Genomic DNA, 15,708 nt, shown 5'->3' with positions numbered 1-15,708 from the left:
AAAGACCACAGCTGTCTCTGGTTTCCCAAAGGCTTTCCTTACAGGGCAAGGAGAAGAGGAACCTGCCAGCCTCTTGGATCCAGCCTCTGGCCCATGGGTGAATCCTGCCCCCAGCAAGAGGCTGGCTTTGGGGAGAGCCATGGGAAGACCCTGCTCTGAAAGCTTTTCTCACAGTTCTCTCTCCCTCCTTTTCTATCTCTCACTCCCTCTTTGCTCCCGCTGACTGCCTCCTCCTTGTTCCCCCACATTCACACCTTTTCTGGTTCATTTCAGATGTCAAAGTTCCTCTTTCCAAAAAGCCCCATCCCCCAAGAGTCCTTTCTGCAGAGACACCATCCTTTCCCAGCTGAATAGGGGGGGCTGTCCCACGGTGGCCCCCAGGGGCATGACAGGCCATCTGAGCACATGACTCCACTTACCCTGTGAGAACCCCTGAAAAGTTCCCATTACAGGCTCTCATCACCTGAACCATCCCTTCTCCCCCTGAAGATCCCAGCCCAATCCTTTCAAGACCCCAAACTTATCAGGAATATCTTAGTGCTCTTCCCAACCCTCTCTGCAATATAATCCGAAACGTATGCCTTAACAGAGCTGGGAGGAATTTAGAGATATGTTATCCAGTCCAGCCCCTACCAGAAGCCCAGGAACAAGAGCACAAGGCCCGAGTCACACAGATCATTTGTGGCATAACCCAAAACTCCCGATTCCTGGATCAGGGCTTGTACTTGCCCTAATGTTTCCAAGTCTCTCCTTCTATCTTAAGTTCTTTCTTCCCTCCCTGCCCCAGCTCAGTGTGGCCCTGAAATCTCATCCTCTTGACAACCCTCTTCCCTGACCCCTTGCAGTTACTCACTGCCTTGGAGTTGTGTCCGAGGAGGGCCCTCCAGGACCAGCAAAAGTATTTTGTAACAAGACTTCCTCCTTTAGTCACCAGACTCTCCCAAAATCTTGAGGAGAGTCTAGTCAATGCTCTTGAAGGGTGATCAAAAACACCCCAATTTAACATGATTATAATGAGTTAGTTTGAGCTTAGGTGGGAGCTCAGCTCAAACAGGTGTTTAAAATGGGCATATATGATTGCCTGGGAGCCCAGGGAAGGTTGGTCCCCTTGACCTCCCTGAGTGCTATAGCCCCTTACTTTCCTGGATGGGGGCTCCTCCTCTACCCTATGCTGGGTCCCAGGGGTAAAGGGAGGCAACACTGCAGCTAGCCTTTCTTCTACTTATTGCCTTCACCAGTTTTATACCCAGCTCTCCTCTTACCCACATCTGCCATCTCATTTCTTTCTCCTGATAGCCATAATGGGGACAAAGAGCACAATTAAGAGTAGTAGCTTTAGCCCGGCCGGCGTGGCTCAGTGGTTGAGCATCAACCTATGAACCAGGAGATCATGGTTCAATTCCCAGTCAAGGCACGTGCCCAGGTTGCAGGCTCAATCTCCAGTGTGGAATGTGCAAGAGGCAGCCGATCAATGATTCTCTCTCATCATTGATGTTTCTCTCTCTCTCTCTCTCTCCCTTCCTCTCTGAAATTAAAAAAAAAAAAAAATAGTAGTAGCTTTAGAGTCATAAGGCCCTAAGTTCAAATGTCAATTCAGCCACTTCCTGGCTAGGTAGCTTCCAACTAACTATTCAGACTCTTTCTAATGCCTTACATTCTTTATTTAAAAAAAAAAAAAAATGTTGCTAGCCCTGCCAATGTGACTCTGTGGTTGAGCACCGACCTATGAACCAGGAGGTCACAGTTTAATTCCAATCAGCGTCCCAGAGGCCCAGGAGGGGACCTGCAGGAGGCAGCCAATCAATGATTCTCTCTCATCATTGATGTTTCTATCTCTCTCTTTCTTTCTCCCTTGCTCTCTGAAAGCAATAAAAATATTTTTTAAAATGTTGAGGAGGCAGTCCTAAAAGCTTCCTCATGGTATTATTCTTGTAAAGAATGAAGAAAGCGAAGTATTTCCCCAGGGCCTCCATCACCCCATCTTCTGTGGGTACAGAAGCTCTGCAAGCCTGAAGCCTCCAACAGTTCCCAAAAGAGGCTCAGCTCCGGCTCTGAGCCTGGAGCCCCACCCTCCAAATCCTCGTGGCTGTCAACAATATGTCCCTTCCACAAGCTTTCAGGCAAAACGCACCTAGCTTCAGAGCTGGCTGTCATTACCAAAGAAATGGCGGTGCGCTCTAGAGCAGCAGGGAAGGCTGGCCAGGGAGAGTCCACCGGTGACCTACCCATCTCCCGTGTGGCACCCCAAAATGGAAAGCAACTGAAGACCCTTGAGAGAACTGTCATTCAGGAGTAATCCCACCAGAGTGGGCCTTGTACATAGGTACCTGGTGCGATTTGAGGAACCCCAGACACTCTCTGTGCCCAGATATCCCACTCTTTGTCATTGGGCCTGATATCCCACAATCAGACCTCATTCCACCAGCATTTATGAGCACCTACCATTTTCCAGGCATCGTGCTAAGCATTGGCCTTAAATCCATTGGGTTATATATTACCCTCTCTAAGCATTTTCTTTTGAAATGCAAATACCCTCGGGGAAGGACAATGCATTATATCACTAATACCCCAAAATGAGTTGTGGGTTTCTTTCTTTTAAAACAGTAGAGAAAGCCTGGACATCTTTAGCAAAAAGGGGAGCTAAAGTTCAGAGGGCAGAGGTGACTACAGAACTAGAAGCAAGACAGCAACAATCTGGCCTTTTTCTGTTGTTGATGTCTAGGGCCACATCTCCCCCTTCCTTTATCCTTTCACCAAGACAAACACACCCACTGCCCCCACAAGCAGCCACAGTGCCCATAAGTGCAACTGGTAAGGCTAGCCAGATTCCAGAGAGCAGCCAGAGGCTGGGCGGCCTTGGCCCTGCTGCAGAGGGGTCTGGCCTGCCTTTCACCATCTCCAGGGTGAGGGTGCCCTGAACTAGTGCCTACTCGCTCCCCAACAAGTCCAGGGCTTGGAGTTCAGGTAATTAAGCCCTTGGCAATCTCACCTGGGCCCGCCAATAAACCAGACAATCAACCCCAGACCCTGTTCAGGAGGGAGAGAGAAAAGGAGGGAGGGAAGGAGAGAAACTTTTTTCTATGCTGCATTCAAGGCTTGGCAACCAAAAGGGAAAATGCTATTGTCTACAAACAGCCACTCCAAATACCCTACCCCCACTCCATACCCAGGGTCTTCCCCTTCTGCCACAGAACCCTGGTCTCTGTCTGCCACCATCATCAGGGTGACAGAGGACACCTGTGTGGGCTGCAACCTGAACAGGAGCCAGGCAGTGAGGGCCTATACTTGCAGAGACAGGCTTTCCCCAGCATGGCTCCTTCCACGGCAGAGGAGGGAGGGAAGGGCACCCGAATCACCCACCCCACCCTGAAAGCCACAGCCACCCTCCAAAAATGTCTAGAAGGGTGCTCCAGATGCTCTCTTTAGAGCAACTGAGTGACTCCTTTGTACCCTGCCTTATTTCACCACCAGCTATTGAGGTTTCAGTCTTTGCCTAGGCTCCCACAGAAGACCATTCCTTAAGCATCTCTATTTTGGGGCAGGGCCCAGCAGGTACCTGGCATTCAAACAGAACTTTTCTTTTCCCCCTAAACAATGAACATTAATACTTCTGGTATATGATCACATTGATATGGGATGGAGTTCCATACCTGGCACTTTTTACTCCCTAGATCACTTCCTCCTAAGACACACAACAGGAAAAGGCTTTTCTGTCACGTGGTAGGGTGGGGGAGAATACAACTGAACAGTAATAATTGTCATTTAGTCAGTGCTTGCCAGGCGTCCTCAAACTACAGCCGGTGGGCCACATGCGGCCCGCCAAGAACGTTTATCCGGCCCGCTGGGTGCCGCTGCCTGTCCTGCTTAGCAGCCGACTCATCCAGGGCCCACGGTGCGCATAGGAATTTGTTCATAGTTTTTTTTTTTTAAACTATAGTCCGGCCCTCCAACGGTCTGAGGGACAGTGAACTGACCCCCTGTTTAAAAAGTTTGAGGACCCCTGGCTAGCCTAAGCACTCTCAGGATTATCTAAGTTAATTCTTTCTAAGGTGCTATTATTATCCCAATTTACAGACAAGGAAACCGAGGCTAAGAAAGAAATTTGTCCAAGATCACACTGAAGTTTTAATGAATACTTATTTAATTGAATTGAAGACTCCCATTTCATGTCAAGAACTAGTAGAAAGGAGGGGGAAGACATCTGTCTCCCCCCAAAAAACTATCCAATCTCACCAACATGTAAACAGGCCCGGGGGAAACCAGCAAGTCCTACTTGCTCTTCTCCTTGCGTGTAACAAGTCCAGCTAGCCTAAAAGTCTCTGGGGCCATCTCTGGAGAGGCCACACTCCTCCACCGTTTTGGGGGCCCTGGAAGCTCTCAAGGATCCCAAACGTTCCCATTGCCTTTCCTAACGCGGGTCTCAACTGAACAAAACTCGGGGGTTCTAGCTTCTCACTTTCCTCCCCTGAGGAGAGGTTTCAACAGGTGGGGAGGAGGTGCATCACGGTGGAGTCCTCCGGAGTTGAGTTGAGAAGCCTGGAGGTCTCTTAATTCCCTCCCGCCACCCCCGCAGGCTGAGCTATGCCTCTCCCGGGGAAACTTGGGCACTGCAGTCAATATTGGGGCCTGCAGTTCGCCCAAGGCCGCGGACCCCATGGAGCCTCCGGGCCTGTCCCGCAGGAACGCGCGGAGAACCCCCACCACCCCTGGGTCACGCGCAGCAGGAGGCGCCACAGAGGGACCAGGACTGGGACTTGGAACCGCCGAAGCTCTCTGCTCAATGCGGCTCCCCGCTTCGCCCCTTCTGCCAGGTCCGTGGCCCACTGCCCGGAGCCGCTGGCTAATATTTCATGCCCCCAGACCGCCTCCCTAGGTGACGCTACAGCCTGTGTGGTTCCTTTAAAGGCTGCGGGTTCCGCTCATCTTTCCTTTTCCACTGGATGCCAAAATATGCAAATCCGGGGACCGGAATCTGCAGCCAAATCAAGGAGAAGGGGCGCGGCCGACGCGTCACCGGATCCGCTCCTTGTATGGCTCTTCCCGGCTTGGCCCGCCGCCCGGCGACCCTCCCTACAGCCGCCAGAGCCCCTCCTGCGCCCAGCCCAGCTCTCACTGCCGCCCACGTCCCCGGGCCGGCCGCCCGCCCCCCAGGGAGGGAGCCGGGGGCGGGAGGCGCTGCACGCCCTGATTCCGGCCGGAGCCCAGACCGCTGCAGAGCTCTCGCTCCCCGCGCCGCGCGGGCGGAGGAGAGCCCGGGGGCGCAGTGCTTCCCCGGTATAGGTTGGGGAGCCTGGCTAGAGTGGCGGCAGGGGCGGGGGAGAAGGGGTTCACGGGCAGCGGGAATCCCTCCTTTCCCAAGAACTAGAGAAGATCCGGGGGAGCCTGGCCCCTCCCACTCCCAGTTCTCCACGGAGTGAAATGGAGGGGAGGAAAGCGAGGTTGTCATCTACCCCCACCGCTATGTGCAGCTCGGGAGTTCCTCCCACGCGTTCCCCGGCCCGCGTGGCCCTCCCACGGCGTGAGGCTCGGGGATCCTCTCTGCCTCCTTGTCAACACTCCTACTCCCCCTGAGAAATGCACGTCTCCCCCAACCCGACTCCCCAGCGGGGGACACGGGATTCACCGCACCCACGCGGCCACTGAGGAGGGAATCCTCCCACGCCAAGCCAGTGTGATTCGGGGTCGCTCCCCCACGCTCCCTTCCTCTCCTCCCCTTTCCCGGGGCCTGGCCGCGCGCGCTCCGGGAGCAGGCCTCGGGGAACATCAGCCGCCCCCGGGATCTGCTGCTACGGGAGGTGACAGCTCTCGGGTTGGCAAACAGGCGGCCTTTGACTGCAGGGCGTCAGGGACAGCCCTGTAGAGGGCGATGGTTAGGGTGGAGACCAGGGGAGGCCGCCGGGAAGCCACCATAGTGTCAGACTGTGAGCTCGGCAAGATCCTGCTGCGACTCAGTGGCGGGCCCTTCCCAGGCAGCAATAGACAGCCGCTGCGCCCAAGCCTGCTAGGCCCTCCTGCCATTCTATGGCCAAAGGGGGTGCTTAGGAACCGTTAGTGAATTAATCGAGGATTTGGTGCACGTGTTTCCTATCCGCTCAACTTCATTTTCTCTTCTTCACCAACAAAACCACACATCCTCGACCCCAAATGTGTGGGGTTCTCGCCTCCCGCGCAGTCTCTTTGCAGCTACGACTCTCCCCGCCACGGCGCTCAACCAGGAGTCAGTGCAGCGGGCACAGGGAGAGGCAGGGGTGTGGGCGGTGAATCAGAGAGATGGAGGTACAAAAGTTCTCAGGGATTTGGGACCAGGCATCCCTGACTCGCTGGAATCCTCCTCCGCGAAGGGATGCGCTTCCTTTCTCCCTGTCTCAGGTAAAGTCCTGGACGGGAGAAGAGCAGCAGAGCAGAGTCGGCTGGAGCAGTGTCTGAGTGCACGCCTTCCGGGTTCCCCACAAGTTCCCAGGCTGCAAAGGGACGTTGCCCGGGGTTTTCAATTCTCATTCTTCCTGCTACGGGTGTTGGAGCAAACACACACACACACACACACACACACACGCGTCCGCGCCCCCCACCCCACCCTGCTGTCCCAGCGGGTTCTCCTCGTGCAGATCCAAAATAAACATACAGACAAGTTAAGGCTTTTTCAAACGCGCGCTACGTGCTTTACGCTTTGCTTTGCGTTCAGTTGCATCCCTCTGTCCTCTCTCCTCTCGAATTGTCCTTTCTTCTCTTCTATTTCTCTCTTTCTCTCTCTTTTTTCAAGATCCGCGAGCGGTGCGGACGCGGCACGCTGGCTGCCGCCCGCTTCCTGCTTTCTAATGTTCCATTGTGAGGAGCTTCCATTGTGACGTCGCGCCCCTTCGGCTGGGCTTTGTCTGTCCATATATGGGCAGCTACGTCACGGAGCTTTCCCGGGGCTCAGATAAATAGGCTGGTGGAGTTCCCTGGCTGGGAGCTTTTGGGCAGCAGTGAGCTTGCTAGGAAGCGGCGGGGCTGGTGGTGGTGGTAGCAGCAGCGGCGGCAGCAGCAGCGGCAGAGGCAGCGGCAGTGGCGGTGGTGGCGGCGGCAGTGGCAGTGGTGGATCGGGGGGGAGGGGGGGGCCCGGCGCGCGTCTGTTTGTAAGATCAATACTGAAGCCGCGTCCGACCCCCTCCACCGAGACCCCACCCCACCCCAGACCCCAACCCACCCCCTCCCCGCACACGCCCCCCCACGAGACCCAGCCTCATAGGGCACCAGCCAGGCAACCAAGAAGATTACCCCTCTTTGCCCTCTCTCCCACCCACTCCCCAAAAAGAGAAGATCCCCTCCTCTGGCCCACCCCTTCCCCTTTTCCCTCTCTCCTCCCCCCGAACTTTCCCTCTCGCATGCTTTTCCCCTGCACCACGGATCGCCTCTCGGATGCCGCTTGCCTGGAAGCTGCGTTAGGAGAGAGCGGCGGCGGCGGCGGCGGCGGCGGCGGTGGCGGCGGCGGCAGCTCGGGAGTGCTATGACCGGCAAACTCGCCGAGAAGCTGCCGGTGACCATGAGCAGTTTGCTAAACCAACTGCCTGACAATCTGTACCCCGAGGAGATCCCCAGCGCACTCAACCTCTTCTCCGGCAGCAGCGATTCAGTAGCCCATTACAATCAGATGGCTACAGGTAAGGGCGGCGGGGAGGCTACGAAGCAGCGAGGAAGGAAAGGGAGAGGAAGGGAGGAGGGAAGGAGCTAGCTAGCGATGGATGGATGGAAGGTTGGATGGATGGATGGATGGATGGATGGATGGATGGATGGGGGCGCCTTGGGAATTTTCCAGGGGGCGAGTTGCTTTTCCCACCCACTCCCCGCCCCCCGCCCTCTCCGATCGGGAAGGCTTGGTTGGCTACGCCACGGTAGAGGCTTCTGTTCTCCCGGGTGGGGGCAGCCGCCGACTGGAGGGAGGTAGGTGCTAGCGGCCCTGGGGTTCTCCACTCAGGGGGCGCGATCGCCGGGCTGCACGCAAGGCGTGGTGCCGTCGTCCCCTTTCCCAGGAGGAGCTGAGCGTCCCTTTCACCCGCGCTCTCTCCCCTTATTCCCTCAGCCCCCCACCCGGGATGGAGCCGTGTGCGGCGTGGAGTCCCCGCGGTGGGAGAGGTACTGCGACGCTGCCTTTTCGGGGCGTTCAGCAAACCCGTGGGGGTGTGGGGACGGTGGGGAGAGGGTCCACCCACGACGGGGCTGCCCGGGGGGGGGGACGATCCTTGGGCCGAGGAGCTTGGGAAGAGCGGCCACTCCCGCCGTGGAGACATCGGTCGAATTTCCGCCGCCCTCCACCCTCGCTAGCTGGGCTGGGCTTTCTCCCACCAGCAAGAGCCTAAAGCTTCTTCAGGCCCGGAGGAGACTGGGCCAAGGGGGAGGCGGCGGGCGAGCTCCCTTTGAGGGCAGCACCCCTCTACGCGCTGAGGACAAAGCGTCGGAGCTCTCCGGGTCATCGACCCAGGCGCAGTGCACAAGGAGGGCTTCACTGGGGCAGGAAAGGCGCGGCGTCCGGGCGCGGACAAGGTTAGGGGAAGAGGCCGAGTTGTGTGCGCTAGAGAGGGAGAGCCCGGCGCGCTCCCGGTCTGAAACTACCTGTAGCTGCAGCTACCTGCCCGCCCCACCTCGAAACAACAATGCTTCTCGCGAGCGCGCGCGAACGCGCGCGTGTGTGTGGTACGTTGAGTGTGTGCGCGGCGTGTGCGGTGTGTGTGCAGCAGCCACTCCACACCCGATCCGTAGTATTTTGCTGTATCCAGGTTGCGCCCGGGAGCGCGGCACCGCCCGCTTTGCGCCGGGCGCAGCTTTGCTCTTACCCCATGCGCTGCGCACTCCACCCGGCCGCACCCTCCACACCTGGGCAAGCACCTGGGTACCCTGGCCCTGGAGCCGGCTTGGCTTCACTCACCCCTCCCCTCTCTCCTCCGCTCTCCACAGAGAATGTGATGGACATCGGCCTGACGAACGAGAAGCCCAACCCGGAACTCTCTTATTCGGGCTCCTTTCAGCCAGCTCCCGGCAACAAGACCGTGACCTACTTGGGAAAGTTCGCCTTCGACTCCCCTTCTAACTGGTGCCAGGACAACATCATTAGCCTCATGAGCGCCGGCATCTTGGGGGTGCCCCCGGCCTCAGGGGCACTCAGCACGCAGACCTCCACGGCCAGCATGGTGCAGCCACCTCAGGGCGACGTGGAGGCCATGTATCCGGCGCTACCCCCCTATTCTAACTGCAGTGATCTCTACTCAGAGCCTGTGTCTTTCCACGACCCCCAGGGCAACCCTGGGCTTGCCTATTCCCCCCAGGATTATCAATCGGCCAAGCCGGCCTTGGACAGCAATCTCTTCCCCATGATTCCTGACTACAACCTATACCACCACCCCAGCGACATGGGCTCTATTCCGGAGCACAAGCCCTTCCAGGGCATGGACCCCATCCGAGTCAACCCGCCCCCTATCACCCCCTTGGAGACCATAAAGGCATTCAAAGACAAGCAGATCCACCCAGGCTTCAGCAGCCTGCCCCAGCCACCGCTCACACTGAAGCCCATCCGGCCCCGCAAGTACCCCAACCGACCCAGCAAGACCCCACTCCACGAGCGGCCCCACGCGTGTCCGGCGGAGGGCTGCGACCGCCGTTTCAGCCGCTCGGACGAGCTGACGCGGCACCTGCGCATCCACACGGGCCACAAGCCCTTCCAGTGCCGGATCTGCATGCGGAGCTTCAGCCGCAGCGACCACCTTACCACTCATATCCGCACGCATACAGGCGAAAAGCCCTTTGCCTGCGAGTTCTGCGGGCGCAAGTTTGCACGCAGCGACGAGCGCAAGCGCCACGCCAAGATCCACCTCAAGCAAAAGGAGAAAAAGGCGGAGAAGGGGGTTGCGCCTTCTGCGTCCTCAGCGCCCCCCGTGACCCTGGCCCCTGTGGTCACCACCTGTGCCTGAGGCTCGGGCCCCCAGATTCCCACATTTCCCCTCCGGTGTCTCCCTGCTGCTGTCCTGAAAGCAGCGGGAAAGCCAGCCACGGAGGCGCAGGGGCCGTGCTTTGGCCTCTCCATGGATGTAAGGCTCCTTGTCACTCTTCTTCGATGTCCCCCGTTTCCACCCTTTCACACCGGCCAACAGTCGGGGGCCAGGCAGGAGGCGCCTTCCTCTCGCTGTCTCCCACCCCCCTTTAGCCATGGCGTGGAGGGTGAAAGAGTGGCATCTAGCCCGCTTCGTTCAGTTCGGATCGTCTTGATCCAGGAGCCGCAGGGGGTGAGGGGGGGCCGCACCAAGGACTTGCGGGGGACTGAAGGCGGGGCCCACCCAAACCTCGCCTGACCTAAGCACCTCAATGGTCCCCATTATGTCTCCCTCGGTTCCCCCTCGAAGACCTGAAAGGGGAGAGAGGGTAAGAAGCGCACCAGAGCTTGCTGCCTGCCGCACGCCTGCGCGTGAGTGTGCGTGCTCGCGTGAGTGTGCGTGTGCGTGTGCGTGTGTGTGTGTGTGTGTGTGTGTGTGTCAGACTTTTGAGCTGAACTGGGCTATGTGCACCCCAAACTCTTCCCCACATCGAGTCCCCAGGCCTCTGGGGGGACTGTCCCAGGCTGGGTGCCTGCACGTGTCCAGATGAGACGGGTCTTCCATCTGCTCAGAAATAATGTTTCTTACAGAAATGCCTCGGATGCCACCGCGGCGGTGTGGCTACCACCCCTTAAGGGTTGGCCCCTCAGAACCCCAATTTTTCCGAGCACTTCCCTATTAGGCCTCAGAGCAGTTTGATCTGCAGGGAGAAGGAGCAGCTATAACTGAACCTGCCTTTTTTAAAATGTATTTCCTCAGCCTCACTTTTTAAAATCTGGGTCCTGAGTTTGCCCTCTGCCCTTCCCTCACCCTCTTCTCCCTTCTCCCCTCCAAACCTTCTCCCATCTCTTTCAAAATCTTTTACCAGAAAGGCAGGCCTCAACCAGCCACCCTATTTCACCATCTTTTTGTTTTCTCTCACATATTCTTCTTCCCATTGGTGGTGGTAAAGCAGGCTTATTTTTGCCCCTGGCCACCAATAGGTAGACTTCAAATCTATGTACTAGTATATGGTGTGTGTGTGTGTGTGTGTATACATACACGTACACATACACATACATATATATAACATACAATATGTATTCCTAGCAAAATAAAATCTCTAAGGTACTTGGCTATCCAGTGCAGTGCACTGGAATAAAGAGGATTTGTAGGCATATACATCTTTAAATGATTTATTTTTTATGAAAATTTTAACTGATGAAATACCTATATATGTGTGTATTATGTATGTGTATATACATATCTATGTATGTATGTATATATACATATACACACATACACATCTCTGTCCAAATTTTCCTTAAAAGATATGGGGATTTTTGCATTAATCTGTGTTGATTAATGAGGTGTATCTTTTTCATAACCCAATTTCACCTTCTTCCTGCCCTACCTCAACTCTTCTCAGGCACCCCTCCACCCCAGCCCTTCTCCACACAGGGGGGACTCTTTTCAAGTGTAATAGTGGGAAGGTTGCTCTCTGACACGGCTTCCAGCACAGTCCTGACTGAATGTACTGTTCCCTATTCCCATTATTTCTCCTGTGGTCAGTAAGCTGCCCAGAGAGAAGGAACTAAGGTCTGGAGTTTACAGAATGTCTGTTTTTAAAGTCACTTTATGCATTATCCACCTTTTTTTTTTTTTTTAAGAAAAAGAAAGCACTGTTTTTTCTTTCTTTCTTTTTTTTTTTTTTTGGTGGAGGAAAAATAATACTAAAAGGAGTCCAGTGAAGGGGGAAATCAAAGAGCAGGGGGGTTGTGGATTTCCAGGTACTTGGACTTTTTGTAGAAGGAGAGAGAAGAGAGGATGAAGTTTGCCAGGAGGGCTCATATTTTTTCAGCTGAGGGGTAAAATCTTTCTTTGCAGAGACAGTATTTTGCTGAATAGTTTTTATAATGTGATGATTATTAAAAACAAAATTTTTGGTCACTTCAAAGCCAGAAGGAGGAATCAAATATCCTTTAATATTTTTTCCTTGCTCCTCCTGGCTTATGCATGTCACTGCATGATAACTCTGAGTTTTCCTTTGTTTTAATAAAACTGTTCTCAGACATTTAAGCTAAACTAAGAGAAAAAAATAACTTTGTTGCCAAAAGGTTGTGCTATCCAGATTTTTTATATGTCTGCATGTTTTAAAAAAAAACAGCAAATGAAAATGCACTCTAACTTATGTGAACTGAGAGAAAAAAAAATCAGGTTTTAAACAGGAAAACCTATGGGGAATGATATTTTTTGGAAGACTTTTGTATAAAGTTGAGTACTTAGAAAAAGACAAACCAGATGTAATATATTTTGTGGATGTTTTTATTTCTTGGATTTATAGTACCTTATACTAAGGTTAAAAAATATGCTTGATATTGTGAAAAGGTGAAATTCTTCACCAACATTTCATCTGCTCCTTTGTCACATTGTTATGCCAATATAATATAGTTAATGAAAACAGCATTTTTAAAAACTGAAATATTGAAATGGTGTAATGTTGTACCATTTGCACTGTGAGCAAATGCTAATACAGTAAATATATTGTGTTTGCTGACAATCAGCCGGCCTATAAATCTCCTTATTTTATTCCTTGTTTTCATAGCATAAAGTTTTGGTTTGGCCTGTTCTTTGTCTTGTTTTGTTTTTGGCTGATGGTTGGTTTGGTAGGTTCTTATGCCTGGTTTTGCCATTCTTGCTCTGAAAATTCTCAGTGTGGAAATGTGGAGTTTGGCGTCATTGGAAGTTTATCAAAATTTTGTGTGGTTCTGGTGTTTCCAGTGTTGAGTGTTCACTGTGGTTCCAAGAGAACAGAATTCTCCTCCACCCTCTAGAAGCTTCAAACTGCTGGAAATATTAGGGAAACAGCTTAGATAAACTTCTGGGATTCAGGGCCAGTAGCTGGAACCTTCTGGAACCCTGCTCTCTGGTTTTCAATGGGTATTTGAGGATAGAAAGGAGGAAATAATCTGATTTATGAACTATTTCTCTAATGGTCACTGGGAGCACCAGAGCAGGACCCTGAAGGATCTCTACAGCCATTGTGAGTGGTGTTCTTGGTAAAACTTTTGAAGCTTGAAAAACAAGCAGAGACTTGAGAGAGGTTCTTCAAGGTTGGCCAGATAACCAGAGAGATTGGAAGCTCTTTTGTGGTCAGATAATTGGGGAGAGTCAGGTTTAACGTTCTATAACTTCAACCCCACTTGGACAGGATTCTCCAGGCCTCACTATTTGTAGCTGCCTGGGAAAGACGGTCCTAGCTAAAAAACCACTTTACGAACTACCCAGGGCTCTGATGCTTTTAAGAGAAGGAAGAGCATTGGGGTTTGGAGAACACACAGGGAATATTTTATACAGCATTAACCCTTCACAGCTTACAACTCCTGTCCTTCATAAAAGTGATGCTTCCCCTTCCTGAGCTTACTTCCCCAGAAACTTCTCTGTCCTTAACTGAGTTTATTTGCCAGCCCTAAAGCTTTCTCTTGTAGAGATATGTACCTCCCATGTCCTTCCTATCCCTTCACCTGATTTCCTGTAGGTTTTAGAATCCTTTATCTCTGTGAGGCTTGTTGTAGAGCAGTCTTTGGACAAGTGAACCCTGTCCCTCTTCCCTTCTCCCTGCCTCCCCTCTAAAACACCCACCTGGGCTTCTCTTCCATGCATTTCCCTATTATCTGCCTTAGCAGAGTTTAGGGGCTTGGTGTATGATACTGAGCTATGTAAATGTAGCACTGCATCTGACTGGGAGACACTGTCTCAGTGCCTGAGACACCAACCAGGCCAGCCACACAGTGACAGAAATGTAGCGCATCCCTGCTCAGAAACTGCTGTTGCTGCCCCAATGCAGGCTCATCACAGTAAAAAGTGTGGGTGGTATTCCTGGTTGGCTGTAGTTACCAAGAAGTTGAGGGCAGACTTGGGTGGAGGAGGTGAGCTGTGGCTTTAGAAAAGAATGTTTTTGAAGTGAGAGATCAATAAAGAGAATGCAGTATGGAATCTTAAAGTTTCTCACCCACACAATTCTAGGTCACTGGCTGCCATCTTGAATTCCCTTCTCTCACCTCATGAAACTTGCAAAATTTTAAACTACAACTTTATGTACAGCCACAAGGAGGTGTCCTTTTTTTTTTTTTTTTTTTAACAAAGAGAATACAAGATGGGGCCAAAAAGTCCTAATGATTGAGCATATAATCCATCTCTTTGTTAAACTAGATTGTTCCTTCCAGATTTCTATGTGTTTTTTTGAATGAATATTATCAAAGGAAGATAGTGTCACTGGGTGTCTTCTTAGTTAGCATCCAGCCCCGCCTACATCTTCTCCAATCAAACCGGGCCTTCAGAGTTGCACTTTCGTCAACAGTGTACTATGCTGCATGATTAATAAACTCACTTCCCATTGGTGCATATTACTCAACCCAACCTGGTTCAACCACTGGGTTACTTGGCAATATGGCAGCCCGTCTAGCTGGCACCAGCCCTGTGTGGTGTAATCTCTGATTCACACTTTGTAGCTAGATAAGGCTGCCTTTGATAGCATCACTCCAGCAACCCAACCTGCCTGGGTTTGTAAATATGGGAAAAGGAAACTTAACTCTGAAACATAGGGATGAATTGGGGAGATGGTGGAAGAAAGGCCTGGCTGGTGGAAGAGGCTCAGAAGCAAAATCAGGCATTTATACATAAAAGAGCTAGAGGCCTCACTCTTTCCAAGCAACCCCTAATATGTTTGGGTATGAATGAAAGGATACCCCACATACATACACGCATATCTTGAGAGTGGCATACTGAAGGCAATGACTCCGCAAAATTGTACTCAGTGAACTGAAGTTAGATACAAGTGAGGAGACAATTTGTAAGAACTGGGGGCAAGGAGTGGCATGTTTTTATATGGTGGTGGTGGAGGTGGTAGTAGTGATGGTGAGTATGTCTATGTAATGTTCACAAGTATATAAAAAGCAATAGCAAGGTGGATTCTGGTAAATGAAAGCAGTATCTTATGGCCAGTCACTACTGCTCCCCTTTTGCTAGTCTACAATTTGCCTGCTATAGATGAGGGGGTTGTGAGTTGCCTTTTCCTGGCCTTGATTGGCTCTCCTGGTGTCCTGGAATAATAAACCTAGGGAAAGTAGGAGGCCTCCATGTGTCCCAAAGATTAGAAATCATACTGGCAAAATCTTAACAACTAGGAGAAAATGATTTTCTAAATGGTGCCATGGGGTTTTAAAAATAGGTCGTAATCCTAAATCTATCCCAAGTGGTTCTTTTTAGAAAACCTACTCTTTGTGCAGAGAGGAATGACGTCTCTAGGGGAATATATAATGCTCAAGGATCCCAGTGAATCTCAGAGCCCCTTAGTCATACTAGTGCCTGGGACAGCCCTGAGGACACCATCAGTCATCCACAGAGGTCTGATCTTGTCACCTTCTTCCAGCATCCCAGCTCTTGAAACTTCACCTCTCTCTTTGCTTCAAGGTTCCCCTCTACCCCATCTTTAATATTTTTAACGATTGGTCATTTTCACAGCAAGGACAGAAGGGTGATGAGGCTTTTCCGGACTTGCACTGACGTCTCTGACACGTCCATGCCCAAGTAGGAAGGGACCACGTCCGGACTCTTCTGCCTGGGATCCTCATTCCCCAACCTCATCATGGCTGCTTTGTCTGGGATC

At 52.4% G+C, this 15,708-nt stretch overlaps 1 protein-coding gene across 1 annotated transcript; it reads left to right on the top strand.

The window, feature by feature from the left end:
* The first annotated feature begins 7,390 nt into the window (after positions 1–7,390).
* Positions 7,391–10,711, top strand: EGR3 (early growth response 3). The gene is made up of 2 exons (XM_080672695.1): positions 7,391–7,640; positions 8,932–10,711. Exons 1-2 carry the CDS (start codon positions 7,487–7,489, stop codon positions 9,939–9,941), a joined length of 1,164 nt encoding a protein of 387 aa, XP_080528821.1. The 5' UTR covers positions 7,391–7,486; the 3' UTR covers positions 9,942–10,711.
* Positions 10,712–15,708: the final 4,997 nt, after the last annotated feature.

This window comes from Plecotus auritus (assembly GCF_963455305.1).
Source record: "Plecotus auritus genome assembly, chromosome: 6".
NCBI lineage: Eukaryota > Metazoa > Chordata > Mammalia > Chiroptera > Vespertilionidae > Plecotus > Plecotus auritus.
Note: the sequence above shows the minus strand (reverse complement) of the source record. Positions and strands in the feature narration are given on the sequence as shown.